General features: G+C 53.2%; 1 protein-coding gene across 1 annotated transcript in view; it reads right to left on the bottom strand.

The window, feature by feature from the left end:
• CUX1 (cut like homeobox 1) overlaps positions 1–15,943 on the bottom strand; it is a 324,659-nt gene that overhangs the window by 52,058 nt on the left and 256,658 nt on the right. The window contains exons 11-12 of the mRNA XM_052662088.1: positions 9,723–9,911; positions 301–359 (exon numbers count right to left, since the gene is read on the bottom strand). Coding sequence (XP_052518048.1) covers positions 301–359; positions 9,723–9,911 — 248 coding nt within the window. The remainder of the gene's footprint in view (positions 1–300; positions 360–9,722; positions 9,912–15,943) is intronic.

Below are 15,943 nucleotides of genomic sequence, written 5' to 3'. Positions count from 1 at the left end.
CTCCTTCTGTTTTGGGAACTTGCAGCTAAAAATAAGCTCGTATTTTATATTTCCCATAAAGGCATATTGATTCCATGCATGCTGACAGTTTCTATGCACAGAGTTTTAGAAAGAGCCTGAGAATTCAGGCACAGGTCTGAGTACAGACACTGGCGATGTTGGGCAGCCCAGGACTCGGCCCAGTGCTGGGGGGTCAGCCAAGGACCTGGGGCTGTTCCCTCTCTGACACAGGCCTTCCTTAGCAAACGTCCCCAATGAGCACTGGCTTGTGCAGGGCCGAGCTGGCATCTCCACACTTACTTTAGCTCTTTCTTCACCTCTTCGTAGTCAGCCTGTCCCTTGAGTTTTTCTTCCAGTTGCTGAAAACAGAGAGGGATTTTATTAGTGGTAGTGTCTGAAACAGGCTGATGGGCTGAATGTGGTGTCCCTCCCACCAAATTCAAAAGCTGAGACGCTAACCTCCAGTGTGATGATGGTGTTAGGAAGGTGGGACCTTGGGGAAGTGATGAGGTCGTGGAGGGGGGTGGTGGAATCAGGGCCTTAAAAGAGACCCCAGAGAGCGTCCTCGCTGTTTCCGCCATGTGAGGTCACAGTGGGAAGATGCTGTCTGTGAACAGGGAAGGGAGCCCCCCAGACACCAAACATGCCACTGCCTTGACCTTGGACTTCCAGCCTCAGAACTGTGAGAAGTAAGTGTCCGCTGTTCACACCACCTGGTCTATGGTACCCAGTCACAGCAGGCCCAAGGCTAAGGCCCTTCGCTGACTGTGTCCCCTCTGAAGCGTCTGGCATCCTGAGGGAGCCTAGATATGCACAGTGGAAGGTGACAACAGTGGAGTTGTCCCTATCCTTCCCTCGTGGGGCTGGAGTTGAGTGGGTGCATACACACACACACACACGGCAACCATGAGGTTGTAACAAAACTCAATGAAAATAGATGGAAAAGTTAAAAAAATGCAAAACAGAACAAGGAAAAATCTGCTTTGTATGAAATCTCACAACATGGCAAACTGGGTGAAGAAATGCTGTCCTGGCATTTTAAAAGCTGCGTGTGGCTTTTCACAAACTAGGCGAGGTCAGCTGATGATAACGGTTAGTTGTCAACACCTCTGGTGGGACCCTACTGATAAGGTCACAGCTCCTGTGTCACTGGGGTTGGTATCAGGTATCAGGGGAAATGTGTTTGCATTTCCGGATGGCTTTCCCCAGACTCCAGGGTTTAGGAGGAGATCTGATCCACTAGGTCAGGGGCTCTTTGGCAAGGCCCAGGGGCGTGACCGTAAGGTTTGTGGGTATGAGGATGCTCTGATGTGCTCCACTCAACTCTGTGAGCCCACGTAGCTGATTTCATCCAGAGGGCCTTCTCGCCAGGAAGAGCCTTTGGCATACAGTGGTGAGCAGAGGGTGCTTCCTTCTACGAAGGTGCGTTTGGCCTAGTTTGTTCTTTACCCACAACCTCATCCCCCTCTCTCCCAACCAAAGGAGCTTTTTGTGGCAAATAGGACAGCTTGACATGAAACACAAAGACTCAGCCAGCAGAGGGTCCTGGCCGTTTAGCGTCTTTTCAAGCCTGGGCTGGGGTGAACAACTTCCATCCTTGAATCAATAGCCCCTTCCCATCCATAGGGCTTCCGGTTACCTTTCAGGCTCTGCTTGATCAGCCATGTTTATGATCACAGTTTAAAGCCAACTCAGAACATTCTAGAATTTGGGGAGAAGATTCCCACGTGGCCCACCAGCCTTTCGATGCTCACCTGAATCCCATATGCCCCCATTTAGCCCATCTTTTCCTGCAGTCTTTGTGGACCATTTCTTGTGTTTGTATTTTCCATTGTGGAGAATTGCTTTGCCCTCATTCCTTTTTCAGACCTCTGGCCAACTTTCTCTATTATGATGGTTTCTCCTCACAATCAAACAGGAGGAAGCAGGCGCTCGTTTTCCAACAAAAGATGCTCAGAAGCTGCTCACGAAGGAGCGATTCTTTCATTCTCCTCCCTGTGGTCGAACAGCGGGGAAACCCTTCCTATTACAAGATTACCCAGTGCTGCTGGGACGCAAAGCACCTTCAGAGGATGAGACTCACTGCTGCTGGACGCAGGGCACATGTAAAATGTGGTCGAGTTCACAGAATAGGAGACGGATAGGAAGAAGGGTGGACACGGAGCTTTCAGACCGGGCATGGCCCGGAACCCGGAGTCAGTTCTGTCACTCACAAGCTGAGCCCTGTGGGCACGTCAATCAGTGGCTCATCCATGAGATGGGAGCAGCAATGACCTCTGAGGGTTGAGCAAAGGGGCGGGAGACAAGGAGCCAGTGCAGATGCTGGCACTGTGGGGCCTTTGCTGCGGGACCACTGTTGCTGCCAGATCTTGGTGTGGGGTCTGAGGGCATGTCTCCAGGTTCTCTCTGCAGACCTGGGACCGGCCCAGATCAGAAGGTTTTAGGACTGGAATCTGTTTGGTTGAATATGAGTTTTCACGGAGAACTAAGCAGTTTCCACGGAAATTTCTATTGTTTATCTGGAGGCAGAGTAGTCAGGAAGCACCCAGGACAGTGCTTGCAAACCTCGGTTGAGCAGACACCTGGATGGGGGCCTGGTGGGGCTGGCGCTGCCTCAGGACCTTTCCTGATGGAGATGAGCAGGGTCGGAGGCACAAGGTGGAGGCCCAACTCGGTGAGAAGAGCCCGAGCGCCCTCAGCTCTGTCCTTTGACCCCAGAATCTTTGCTGGGCGCTAGGAAAGTCTGGTTGTGGAGCATCCTGCCTGGACGGAAGCAGGCGCTCCAGGCTGTCCCTCCACTGGAGAGTCTTCTCCTGGACTTTGCTATGCTTGTTGCACTGTGGGCCAGATCCCAGGCCTGGCTCCACACCCCACACACCATCTTATTTAATTATCCCAATATGTCTGCAGAGCATCTGTCTCTCTGTCCAGAGAAAGGAAAAGAAAAACCAAAAAAAACACATGGGTTCTGCACCGCAGGCCTTGGTGGGATGCTTGAAGCAAGTGCAGGAGGCAGTGAGGCGCCGGTGGGCTGGGGCCCGATAGACCCAAGCCAGGTCCTGGCTCTGCCACTGAGCAGGAGTGACCCTGGACAAGATGCTTAGCTTCTCTAAGCCTCGGTTTCTTCATCTATAAGATGGGGGTAATGGCACACACGGCACTGGGCTTCATGAGGACTAAATGGGACAGTTGTCACTTGGCACCTGGAGTGGGCTGGTTCTGGGACCTCAGAGGTACCAAGTCCGTAGACGCTCTAGTCCCTTACGCAGAACAGAGTGGGGCACTCGGCCCTGCAAACCCCTGGATGTGGAACCTGCAGACAGAGCGCCACCATAACACTGAGTGCCTAGCGTGGTGCATGGCACACGGTACCACCCTCAGTGATGGTGGTGAGTTATGGCAGTTATTGCTCCTTTACCCCTGGGGTGATCCTGAATATGGGCTTCCCTGGTAGTTCAGCTGGTAAAGGATCTGCCTGCAACACAAAGAGACCCTGGATCGATTCCTGGGTTGGGAAGTTCCCTTGGAGAAGGCATAGGTTACCCATTCCAGGATTCCTGGGCTTTCCTGGTGGCTCAGAGGGTAAAGAACCTGCCTGCAGTGCAGGAGACCTGGGTTAGATCCCAAGGTTGGGAAGATCCCCTGGAGGAAGGCATGGCAATCCACTCTTGGTATTCTTGCCTGGAGAATCCCATGGACAGAGGAGCCTGGCGGGCTGCAGCCCATGGGGTCGCACAGAGTCAGACACGACTGAGTGACTGAGAACAGCACAGCACATCCTGAATATGATTAGACGGTTTCTGAAGACACTCTGTGGGTCTCATGCCAGGGGCTCGGTCTGTGAGGTTCTCCACATCCCTGTCTGCCACCTCCCAGCGCCCCCATGCCCTGGGCAGATCCATGGAGGAGGACAGATGCCCGAGCAGCTCTGGCTGTTCAACGCCAACGGCAAGAACGGCAGCCCTGCATCTCGTGCCATGAATGCAGAATCTCGGAAGTGGGTTGCCTTCCTGAGAAGTTGCTCGCGGGACAGAACAGGGAGGAAAGGTCTAACCTTATACAGAGCGGGGAGGAAGAGTCTAGTGCGGGGCTGGGCTTCTAGCTCAGACCTAAATGGCTGAGTGGGAACCTGGGTGATGGGCTTAGCCTGTCAGGCCTCACACTTCTCCTCTGGGGAAGGGGGCGGGTGAGAACATGGGTTTGCAAAGGACAGAGATGAGGAAATGTCAGATGCACAAGTGCAAGCTGCAAGGGACCCTCCAACACATGTCTTATAATATAGGTCATGTACGTTTAATACTACGGGGTTTCCCAGGTGGTGCTAGTGGTGAAGAACCACTGGCCAATGCAGGAGACTTGAGAGACGTGGGTTTGACCCCCGAGTCAGGAAGATTCCCAGCAGAAGGGAATGGCAACCCACTCCAGTATTCTTGCTTGGAGAACCCCATGGACAGAGGAGCCTAGTGGGCTGTAGTCCATAGGGTCGCAAAGAGTTGGACATAACTGAAGCGACTTAGCATGCATGAACTCATGTTTAATTCTACAGAGCTTAGGAGCTCTGGAGCTTTGGAGCTTAATGGCTCCAGAACTTAGGAGGAGCTCATCAGCTGTTCCTTGAATTGCTAGAAGCATTATCTATATGAAGTTCTCAAAACCCTGGCTAAGACTCAAATAATGAGGTAATTTAATTTCAAATGCAAAGTATTTTGGTGTGCAGCAAATTAGGCACTAAATTTATAAAAGACATCTATCTTAGTCAAGTTATAACATGGGGCCTAGGGCTGCCAACTTAAGGGGTCTCTGGCACAGAGACTAATGCAAAGACCCTCGAGAGGGCTGGTCCTCTGGGATACACGGCGATGGGTGAGGAGGCAACACCTCTTTGCCACGCAGCAGACGGGGCCGGAGAGGCGACTGCATTGCAGTTTACTGGTGGTTCCGTCTCTTCCCTCTGGGGTGATGGGAGCCAGGCTTCTGGCAGTGCTGTCTGAGGACCCACAGGTCAGGTTAGGGGCGTTGGTGTGTGACCCCTCACCCTGACATGGACCCCTGGGCAGAACCTAGTGGGTATGAGTGGGCTCCCTGGCCCAGGGCAGAGGTCCCAGGTTGACTCTGCTTCTGTGGGGGCTGGAACTAGGCAGCGTGCCCCTCCTTTTCACCTGAACGGTGACCCCACCACCTCACCCCAGGTCTCCACTGCTCCTTGGTGAAAGGTGGCAGTTAAGTAAATTTAGGGTCAGCTGATGCTGGGGAGGTGCTGGAGAGGACTAAATCAACAGTCATCCCTCGGTATAACTCCATCTTTCATCCCTGGGCAAGAAGCCCAGAGATGCCTGGGTGGGCGCTGCGCATGCTCTGCAAGGATGCTGGGGACGTGAGACCAAAGGCGGAAACCCCCCCTCCAGGCCAGGGGGTGGGGAGAGTGGCCATGACATTAGAGGCCTTGCTGCTGGCTGGAGAAGCGTGCTCCTCCTGGACAGAAAAGGGGGGGGGGACCCTGTGTGGTAACCCCATCACAAGTCACCTCCAGCTTCCTTGAGCTGTAATCCCGGTGACTCAGCACAGAGGGAATGGGAGCCGACTCCTTATGGGTCCTGGCTGGATATTTCAGCCACCTGGACATTGCAAGGTCGGCTAAGTGGGCCACAAGCTGGGGACCGTCTGCAGGTGAATATCAAGAGTCACTCATCCAGTGACCTAGGGCACCTATGTCTAAGAGGATTCACCGTAGAGTCCCGCAATTAGCTCTGAAAGCATTTCTAGTAATGCCCACCAGTCTACAGCGATTTACTTATGACCCCACTCCAGAGTTGGGCCTCGAGACCTCTAGCACAAAGTCCCCCAGTTCCTCTCTCTGGGGCATTACAATGGCTGCGGCCCAGGCCCGGGGCCATGTTCGTCCCTCCTCCCCATGGAAGGCTCACTGCTTCCTCTCCTTCAATCTGAGCTCACGGTGCCTTCAAGATGCAGCCAGGACGAGGCTCAGGGAGGCTCGGCCCCCGGGCTCTCTGATGCTAGGGTGTCTGACCTTAGGAATCGCTCGTACCATCCAAGGTGAGCGGAGGACGTGGAGGGACATGTACAGGTCTCTCCTCTACAGCCACGGGCTGGATGGATCATTATCACACCCATCAGCCTGGCGAGCATCAGTGGGACCTGGATGTTGGAGCTTCACACACTGGGCCAGTGATAAGATGCTGGTTAAAATGCGGTCAAGGGCAGCCCTGGTGCAGAGGAAACATGGCCGGAGAGGGAACTTATGTAACTAAAGAGGGAGTGTCCACAATTAAAGTTGCTGAACGAGTGCAGAGAAGTGGCTGTCGGTCTTTTTTCGTCCTCACCCCAAAGGAGACAGTGGCTCAAAAGGACCCAACAGAACCTTGGGAGGTGGTGTGAGCGGTGTGGACGGTTGGGGAGGCTTGTGTGGTTTGGAAAAAGGTCCTCATGTGATTCTAACATGCATCCAGTGAGAACTACTGATCTTTAAAGCATCTGTAGAAAATATTATTTCTCTCTAGGGGAGACTGGCCTCAGTGAGTCTTTCTTACAGACACCTGTTTTAAATCGGAGCTATCGGTAGCTGTGTTTCCTGGGCTACTGAAGGGCTCCAACAGAAGACCCCAGAGCGTTGTTACCAGAGACAGCAGCCTCATGATGGCGGTCAGGTTATCTCATTGATTACAAGTACAGAATGATCCCTGACAAGTGGGATGGAGATGAAGCACTTGTCAGACCAGGAAGGAAGAAACGTCTCCCGCTTCTGAGTCTGTTTCGATGTCTGAAGGTTAGAGGAGGCACCACTGCATTTGGATAGCGCTGGTGACCTTGGCTTGAAAAAGCAGAACGTGAGGAGAGAGACTGGTTGGTAGACATCCAACCAGCAATTTATCCTCATGACTATCAATCAGTTATGGAGGCGAAGGGAAGAAAGTATTCAGTCGAAAAGAGCGGGGGCGTGTCAGGGTGCTTGAGAAAGCAAACCGCTTAGTCCCCAAACAGGTTTCATTACACAGCACATGCACCCTCGGGTGTCCTGCTGGAGAAGACCCCAGCAAGCTCAATACATAACAGTCTCAAGGCTTGTCCACTGCACTTCTGCCCTTGCACATCACCATTCATCTCAGAGGTCATGGTCAGTGTCCATGGTGAAACCCACGCACCACACCGAGAGGCTGAGAGACGGCGGGAGGCTGTGGTGCCCTCGGCCAGCCATCCCAACCTGAGCCCCCAAAGCAGGTCAACACGGTCCAAGAAGGAAAGGACGGAGGAGGAGTGGTGCTGGTAGTGGCAGGAGGGGGAGGAGGAAATGGGAAGTCAGGGGAGGCTCCTGGCTGCTTCCAGTGGCCACCAAGGCTGGCCCCAGACCCCTGTCACTAAAGCATCGGGTCGGTTTGACAGGTCTCATTCATAAAATAGTTTCCTAATAATTGTTTTGCTGCTTAGTTTAGATTGGAGACTATAAATTGCACACGTTAGGAAAGAAAAAAAAGCCCAGGGAAGTATCTCATTCAATTAACCTTATTCCTCTGGGTGAGCAAGGCAGACGCACTCGTTTGGGGAAGGCAGGCGCCTTCCGCGAGTGGGTCTGATATCAGGGAGAGCTTTGCTCCTGGCGACTAGGGGTTAAGATAATTAAAATCAGAGAAGTCTTGTTACTAGAGGATATGTTTTGATTATTAGATCAGATGAAGATAGGGGAGTAATAATTTTGGAAGAAGTATTGCCGAATTGTTTCATTAACTGCACAGTATTAAAGAATTCCCCCAAGATACGGGTAAAGAACATTAATTTGTGAAACTGCGTTTCATTTTTGGTGAAGGCAAACATTAAAACCTTAACTGATTCGGAAGAAATTGCTCTGTAATAAAACGGTAGGGTCTACAGCTCTCATGTAGTCAAACGCATCACGGACTTGAGTCGCGCCCTTTGGCTGTTAACAAAGGAGGGGAAGGAGAATTATCTGATAGCTGTGCTTCTGCTGGGGTCAGAAACGGCTGTTAGCACGAGAGAGTGACACTGACTCTGGAAATAAAAAGTGGGCACGGTTATCGCTGTGCTAGCTGATGAGAGGACACGCAACACCAGTGAGTTGAATGCCCCGGTTGGGGCTCCCCGGCCTCAACCATCTCCCCGTCCTGGCAAGTCCGTGTCCTTGGAGGGGCCTGGGCACCGGGAAGTTTCTCAGGCGGTGGATGAGAAACCCAAAGAGGCAGAGAAGGGTCTAGTGAGGGTGAACCGTGGCTGCCCTGGTGCCAGCAAGGTCACGCTAGCGAGCTGCCAAGAGGACAGACTTGCTGGGGACTAAGTGCTGCCTCAGAAACATGGTCATGAGTTGAGAAAAAAAAAAAAAAAAAAATCTCAACTTAGAAAATATCAAAATGGGGCCTAACCACATTCTATAATTACTTTACATAAGAGAAAGTTTTCCTGACTTTTTTTTACAATTAACTATGATCCACTTTCTATTGTGCACAGGGACTATAATTGGCCGTCGGTCGCTTATCCATTCATGCCCGTCACGAATGGGCGCTGAGTGGAGGTGGGGGCGCCTAGCAGGCGGACGGGGAGGGTGGGGGGGATGGCAGAGATCGTGCCTGTGCCCTCACCGGTCCTGTGTCTTCATCGTCGAATAAGATCCCACTGAGGAGTCCTTGCTGGCTCTGAGGTGTGAGTCTAGGGTGCCAGGACCACCTCCAAATTATGCTAACTTCAACAGATTGGACATACCTTAGATAAGTATAATTTAAAAAATGCAATGTAGAAGGTTCTGGGTTCTGAATTTGGGACACATATGTATGAGATGCCCCAAGAGGATGTAGTTTTTGGCTAGACAGCTGAGGACTGCAGGTGGGCGATCAAGGGCCAATCGTGGGGGCTCTGGGCCCCGGCTTCTGGCACAGGCCGGAGGGTCAGAAAACAGCCCTGCAGGTCGGGAGCAGGGCCCCGAGGGCTTGGTGGTGACTTGCCGGCAGCGAACCCTTGGCGTTCTTTTTGTTTGGGCACAGGGAGGGCTGGGTGCCAGCGGGCTGGGTCCTCTTGGGGCAGCCTCCTCTAGGAGCCAGGGGAGGCCGGCAGAGCTGGACGACTATGTCAGCTGCACCCTGACGGCACTCCGGCCCAGGCCAGTGAGCTCACAGCCTCAGGTCCAGCACAAACAGCCTCTGAGTCCTTGGAGGACAAGGAGGTGCTGCGGGGGGGGCGGGCCCCCAGGATGGGGGTTTCTACCATGGGCGGCATGAGAGGATGGCTGACTGGCAGGGACGTGCCACCCGGGTCAAAGCCCGTCCTGCCTCGCTGCCTTGGGCTTTAGGACTCTGCTTCCGGCCACCTCACAGGGGTCAAGGCTGCCTTGCCTGCTGTCAGTCAGGACACGGAGTTCTCCAAACAAGAGCCTAATGGAGCTTCTGAGAGGAGGCGAGTCCAGGGAAACCTCATGCCTCCTTCTGCTGTCCTCAGTGGAGGGAGACTCAGGCTGATGGCTGGAGCTTGACCGAGATAAAGGAGAAGGAATTGTAGCCATCATCGTTACAGACAACTATGAGATGGCTTTGAGGTGAGGCACCCTGCCATGGTCATTACACGGGGTGACGTGTCCGTTGAAGAGCTCAGGGTACTGGTGGGGAGCCAGACACCCTGTGTCTCCTGGGACCGCGTGCGGAGGGAGGTGGTGTGTGCACGCGTGCATGCCCCCCGGCTCCCTCCCAGCCCTCTGGTGCCCTTACCTTGAGGGTGCTGTTCTTGGCGCTCAGCTGCTGCTCGAGCTGGGAGATCTGGCTGGCTGAGTTCTCGCGCAGCTTGCTGAGGTTGGCCTGGAGTCTCTGCACGTCCTCCACCAGCTGGGCGATCTCCCGCTCCTTGGCGGCCAACTCAGCTTCCAGGCTGGAGCGGGTCAGCACCTCTATGGCCTGCTCCTGCGGAGGACAAAGGGGATGACAAAACCGCTCCGGCTTTGGATGGGCGTGTGGGGCTGGTTGGCGGTGCCGGCGGCTGGTTGAGGTGAAAAGCAGGCGGCGGGAAGGATGTGGACGGTGATGCGGATGAGATGGCAGCACCTTGTGCCTCTGCTTGGACCCGCCCTGCCCATCGCCCTGCCCCCACCACCTTCCCACCTGCCTGGGAGCTGCTGCCTGGATTTGTCTGTTCAACAACCATTTACTGAATACCCACCGTGTACCAGGCACATGGCAGAGGACAACAGGACAGAAGTCCTGCCCCATGGGGCAGGGCAGGGTGGGCCTGAAGGTGAAAGTCGACCAGTTGTGTCCGACTCTTTGTGACCCCATTATACAGTCCATGGAATTCTCCAGGCCAGAATACCGGAGTGGGTAGCCTTTCCCTTCTCCAGCGGATCTTCCGACCCAGGAATCGAACCGGGGTCTCCTGCATTGCAGGCAGATTCTTTACCAACTGAGCTATCAACACGCCTTAAATACGCTTATTAGCAGCATGGAGTGTGTCGGATGGTGATAAGTGCCATGAAAAAACTGAAGCAGCGACGGGGCGTTTGGGGTTAATATGTCAGGAGAAGCCTCATTGAGATGGTGACTTTTGAGCAAAGACCTGAAGGAGGTGATGGAAACGGCCCTGCTGATGATGGCTGGGGATGCCAGAGGGGAAGGCTCTGAGGATGGCTTCTGGAATGTTCCACAGAATTCAGATTTTTCTACCACAAGATGAGATTCAATATCCTTTTGCTTCATTACTGTATTATTTAGAAGCTGAGATATCATTTGACAAGTTGATTCTCAGAGCTGGCATTTTATAAAAAAGGTAAATGATGTGGAAGATGCATTATTTGGGGTTCTTTTGCTTATGAATTCTTTTGATAATTGCTGTTTTAAAAACCTTACTCCCCACTCCTCAAATTTGCTCATTTTAGAAAATATGCAAAACAGGGAGAAGATCTTTTTTAAAAGTCAAATCCATAACTCCATTTCTCAAGTAGGAGAGCAGGACTTTTGTCAGCTTTTAAAAGTAACTGTAGCTCCTGAATAATTCTGGGAGCTTGTCTGCGGGGCGGAGCACTTCTGGGCATGCCTGATGGGGCGGGATGGGGCGGGCAGGATGGCTTGGTCCCTCTGACAGCAGAGACCCAGGGGTGGCTCAGACTGCGGTCTAGAATGCCACCATCCCTGCCACCACCCCGGCCCCTGGAAATGCACTGCTGCACGCCATGGTCTGACCTAAACCAGGGCAGGAAACTATGGCAGCTTCAGCCCCAGGTGGCAGGGACGGCCATGCCATCCCACATGTGACGTGCCTGTCACAGGGTTCTCACTTCTGGGGACAGCCGATCACGAGGGAAATAATGTTACCTATCTCCCTCCCAGGAAACTAAGGCCTTTACCATGTAAGAATGTGAAGCTTTGTGGGCCGTGTCTCTGGTCTGCATGACGTTGTAAAGTAAGCCCTTCACTTCCTCTGACTTCTGGCAGATCTGCCCGTGGCCCTGGGGCCCCAGCGAGCATTCTCTCGCCAACTTATTAAAGAGGCACACGCTGTCCAGACCAGTTCTGTTCAGACTGTGCTCCACGGACTGGTGCCAATTCATAAACCATGGCCGGTACACAGTGAGACAAGCGCAGAAATGGAGAATAAGCGTTTAGAAACTTTTTACAGCAATCTGATTTTGCTGTGATGTTTTTATTGTCTTTTGTAAAACAGTCTGCAACAGATTGGAAATTAGAAACAAAACAAAACAAATAAAAGCGTCCTTAACCACAGAGAATTTAGGAAGCTCTGCCCTTAGACAACATGGGCAGGAACTGAAGTCAGGAGCCAAGGGACTGCAGAGAGGTCCTCCCAGCAGCGAGGACAGCAGAGGGGCCTGCGGATGGAGGGAGGGTGTGGGTGGACGGGCGAGCCCGTGGGAAGAAGGGGGGCTCTGTCTCTGGGCATGGACGCCACAGGTGGGACAGGGTGGGAGAGGCAGGGAGCAGGGCGCAAGGAAGGGGTGACCGACGCTGAGAGGCCACCTCGAAGAGGACCGAGTCTCTTGGTACCTGAAAGTGACCACTCGGGAGGGCGGCCAGGGGGCCTGGACTTAGCAGGGGGAGGCAATGACAGTGACACAGGGAGGCTGGCCACGTGGTGGGGGCAGGCTGCGCCATGGTCTCTAACTGGACTTATTTACCAGTCTTCCGGGGATGAGGAATGGCAGCCACAGAGACTGCGAAAGTGCTCTTAGGGAGGGAATCTGTAAGGCAAACTGGAAAGTGATCTGGGGTTTTCAATGGGTGAGTGCAGGTCACCACATCAGGGACGAGGGGCTCAGAAGACATGTGTAAAAACAGCAGCTCTCAGTGTGGCCCTGGACCCAGGATGGGGGCAGGGGACAGGATGTCCCAGGGGATGGCTGGCCACTCAACTCCGGGGGCCCAGCCTGTCTTGGCCCACAACTCGACCACGAGAATGTAGGCATGCTGGTTAATTCAGGAACAGCCACAGAGTGCTTATTCGTAACATAGCAAACATAATTCGTGTCTCACATAAACTAAGTGAGATGAGATGAGGTAATACACCCTAAAGCAATGGGACCTTGGAATTAGGATAGAAAACACCACCCTCCTCTGCACCTGAATGTGTTCACTCCCATCTCCAGCACAAGGGCATCCTGTCGTCCCATTGTGTAGACACAGTGGGAAATGGAGGGAGAGCTGGACAAGGGCCTGGGAGTAGACCAGGGGCTGCGGGTGGAGGAGAGGCCTACACCTGGGTGATGGAGGTGTGGCCTGCTGGTCTGTGGGCACCAGCTCAAAGGAGATGGTGGGACAGGGTTGGGGAGGCATGGAAAACTACAGGAGGCTGGCATCTGGCAATTCAGTAATAATCAGAAATAACTGAGATTAATCAGTTGAGATTATTACTGAGAAACGTGGACTCAGGGGACCAGGACCACTGCCTCCCTTGTGTCTGTCTAGGCCTTGACTTAGCCACACCCAAATCCCTTGGTTGTTGTTTAATCACTAATCGTGTCTGACTCTTTGTGACCTTATGGACTGTAGCCCATCAGGTTCTTTGGTTCATGGGATTCTCCAGACAAGAATACTGGAGTGGGTTGCCATTTCTTTCTCCAGGCTATCTTCCTGACCCAGGGATTGAACCCTCATCTGCACTGCAGGCAGATTCTTTACCACTAAGCCACCAGGAAAGCCCAAATCCCTTGGGGGCTTTAACAAACACATGAGGTCTAGCCCCTGCCCTGGCAGCTGTGGTTCAGGGGCCTGGGGTAGGGCCCAGGGACTCCCCAGTGACATGGATGGGGTCCAGGGTCAGGACCCTGGCTCGGACAAACCGTGGAAGGACAGAAACTGACTTCCCTCAGCCAGACAACAGGCCCCTGTGAGAACCAGCATGGGGTCCCGGGAGTCTGTCTTGGGGGACTTGCCCAGGCTCCAGGCTTCACATATAAGGGCCTATGTCCCTCCGGGTGCTGGGACTTGGGGGTGGGGGTGTGTTTTCAAAGGGGAGAATGAATGCAGAAGCAGCAGTGGCTGAGGGAGCACCTGTTAAAGTTTGTCCCTGGGAACTGTTTGCCTGCCTGCCAACCTGCTTGTGTGGACTCTCGCAGGTCACATAAATCCTCCCACAGAGACCAGAACACCAAGACTGGACAGAAGAGCCAGATAATGATCTCTGCTACCCTGCAGCCATTTTCAGGTGAAATATGAAAAAGATACACCAGTGTTACTCAACATGCGGGAAACCTGACGTGCAGTGATGGTGGGCCAGGACCCCAGCCTGCGAGGCAAACGCTTGGAGTCTAGGCTGACCTCTCTGAGGAGGGCCGAGGGACCGGGAAGCTCAGTTTCCCTTCCTCCTCATCAACCTGCTATTCCTGCCAATGCCAAGTGGCAATGTAGGCGGACTCCATCCAGTACGTTCACCTGATGGACAGGCATTTAGGTTGAAAATGGCCTGGTGTGGGGCTTCAGAACCCCGAACTAGTATTTTCCTGTAAATACTTGCCAAAGAGCCTGCGTATCTCCTTTCTCCTTGAGTGCGCAAGAAGCCAGGGTGGCTGGATGGAGGTGGAAGAAGGGGTGGACTTCAGAACAAGACAACCTTGGGCTCACATTTCAACTTGGTCATTTTCTAGCTGTGTGACCTTGGGCAGATGACTTAACTCTTCTGAGCCTGTTTCCTCACGTACCGAATGAAGGCAACCAAACTGTCCTCTAACGACCGCGGCGTCGTGAGGCAGAAATGAGATGACCATTAGGAGTCCTGCACGGCCCCTCACGCGGGCGGAGCAGTGCCTTCTGGAACTGGCGATTCCACCAAGACCCCAGTGGCCCGGGATCTTTGGCTTTTGCTGGATCTATAGCCTTGACTGTTTCTCTGCTGGGTTCTGCCAGCCAAGCCTAACAGACTTTGTGCCGCTGGCCCGGTTTCCTATGTTTGCTCATTCGCTCCCCGACTGGCTGGGGCTGGAGCTGCCGAGCTACGTGGGAACGCACCCCTGAGAGGAGCCCTGGCAGGGTTGCTAGCGGGAGACTGAAGCAGTGCCATGTAAACACCGCACTTAGCCGATGATGAAGTGTTTAAGCACCCGAGGATCCACAACTTACTCTACCTGCACAAACACTCATTTCCTTCCGAAATGTTTTGGTTGTTACAGTCCAGGATGGTGCCAGAAACCCTCTCAATCACAACTTGTAGCTCAGGGGCCCCGTGTGGACACAGGATGCATGGCCTTCTCTCAAGGACCCCAAGCGACCACAGAGGCCATGAGAAGCCGTGTAGACGCCATCCTCGACAGCTTCCTCCTGCCATGGCCGTGGGGCTGGGTCCCATCCAGGTGAACTTGGATGAGGGGACGTTTTGGACAAAATTAATACCGGAGTCCACTAAATACAAAGGCTGTGATGGTGCCTTAAATGGAAAACTTTTCTCTGTATCCTGAAATGCTTAAGTCACGTTTTAGTTAAATGTGAACTTAAAGAGAGAAAACAAAAATCTCGTCTTACAAGGGGTCCTCACACTAAAGCTTTGCTTTGGATCTGTTCCTGGGGAATAATTTTAAAGCTCTGGTCTGGGGCAGAGATGGCCCCCATTCAAGCCCTGGCTTGGACACTGGGGCCGAACATTCTGGGACGAGGGGTTTACGTCCAGGGAGCTTCCATTTCCTCATCTATATAAAGAAATGACAATGCCCGCTTCATGGCCTGGTGGTAGAGACGCTGTCAGAGTGATGTGCCACCTTATTATAGCAGGACGTCTCCCACCGGACCATCCTCTCTCTGGGGAGGGCCTCACTCGTCCTTCTTGGCTCTCCCAGTATCCACTGCGGGTCCTGGCTCACAGCAAGGGCTCTCCAACTCTCTGTTAAGTAAAAGGACAGGGACTTCCCTGGTGGTCCAGGGGCTAAGACTTTCGCTCCCAGTGCAGAGGGTGTGGGTTCAATCCCTGGTTGGGGACCTAAGATCCCACATGCCTTGTGGCCAAAAAACCAGAACATTAAAAACAACAGAAGCAGTGTTGTAACAAAGTCAATGAAAACTTTGAAACTAGTCCAAGTCAGAAAAGGAAAACAAAAAACAACACTTAAGAAAAAATAAATTAATAAAAGGACACCGACAAGTGTGATTCACCCATCACAGGCCGTCAAAGCTGAGGGGTCCTCAGGATCACTTCCTCCTTACTCTGCATGCCAGGAAACTCAGGCCTGGTAAGTGTTACCACCTGAGTTCACAGCACTGGACGAGAACTAGTGATGCAGCTGGCTTGGAAACTGGGGCTCCTGGACCAGAGCACTGATGCTGACCACAGAAGGCTCGCCACTCAGGTTGGCTGTCAGAGGACAGATTATGTGGCGGGACTGGCCTCACTCAGAGTAATTTCCAGAAACCTTGTGAAAACCCGTTTTACGGATGGTGCCAGTGAGACTCAGGGAGGTTAAGCCATTTGCCCCAAGTCGCACAGCAGATAAACTGCAGAGCTG

This window comes from Budorcas taxicolor, chromosome 2 (genome assembly GCF_023091745.1).
Source record: "Budorcas taxicolor isolate Tak-1 chromosome 2, Takin1.1, whole genome shotgun sequence".
Taxonomy (NCBI): Eukaryota; Metazoa; Chordata; class Mammalia; order Artiodactyla; family Bovidae; genus Budorcas; species Budorcas taxicolor.
Note: the sequence above shows the minus strand (reverse complement) of the source record. Positions and strands in the feature narration are given on the sequence as shown.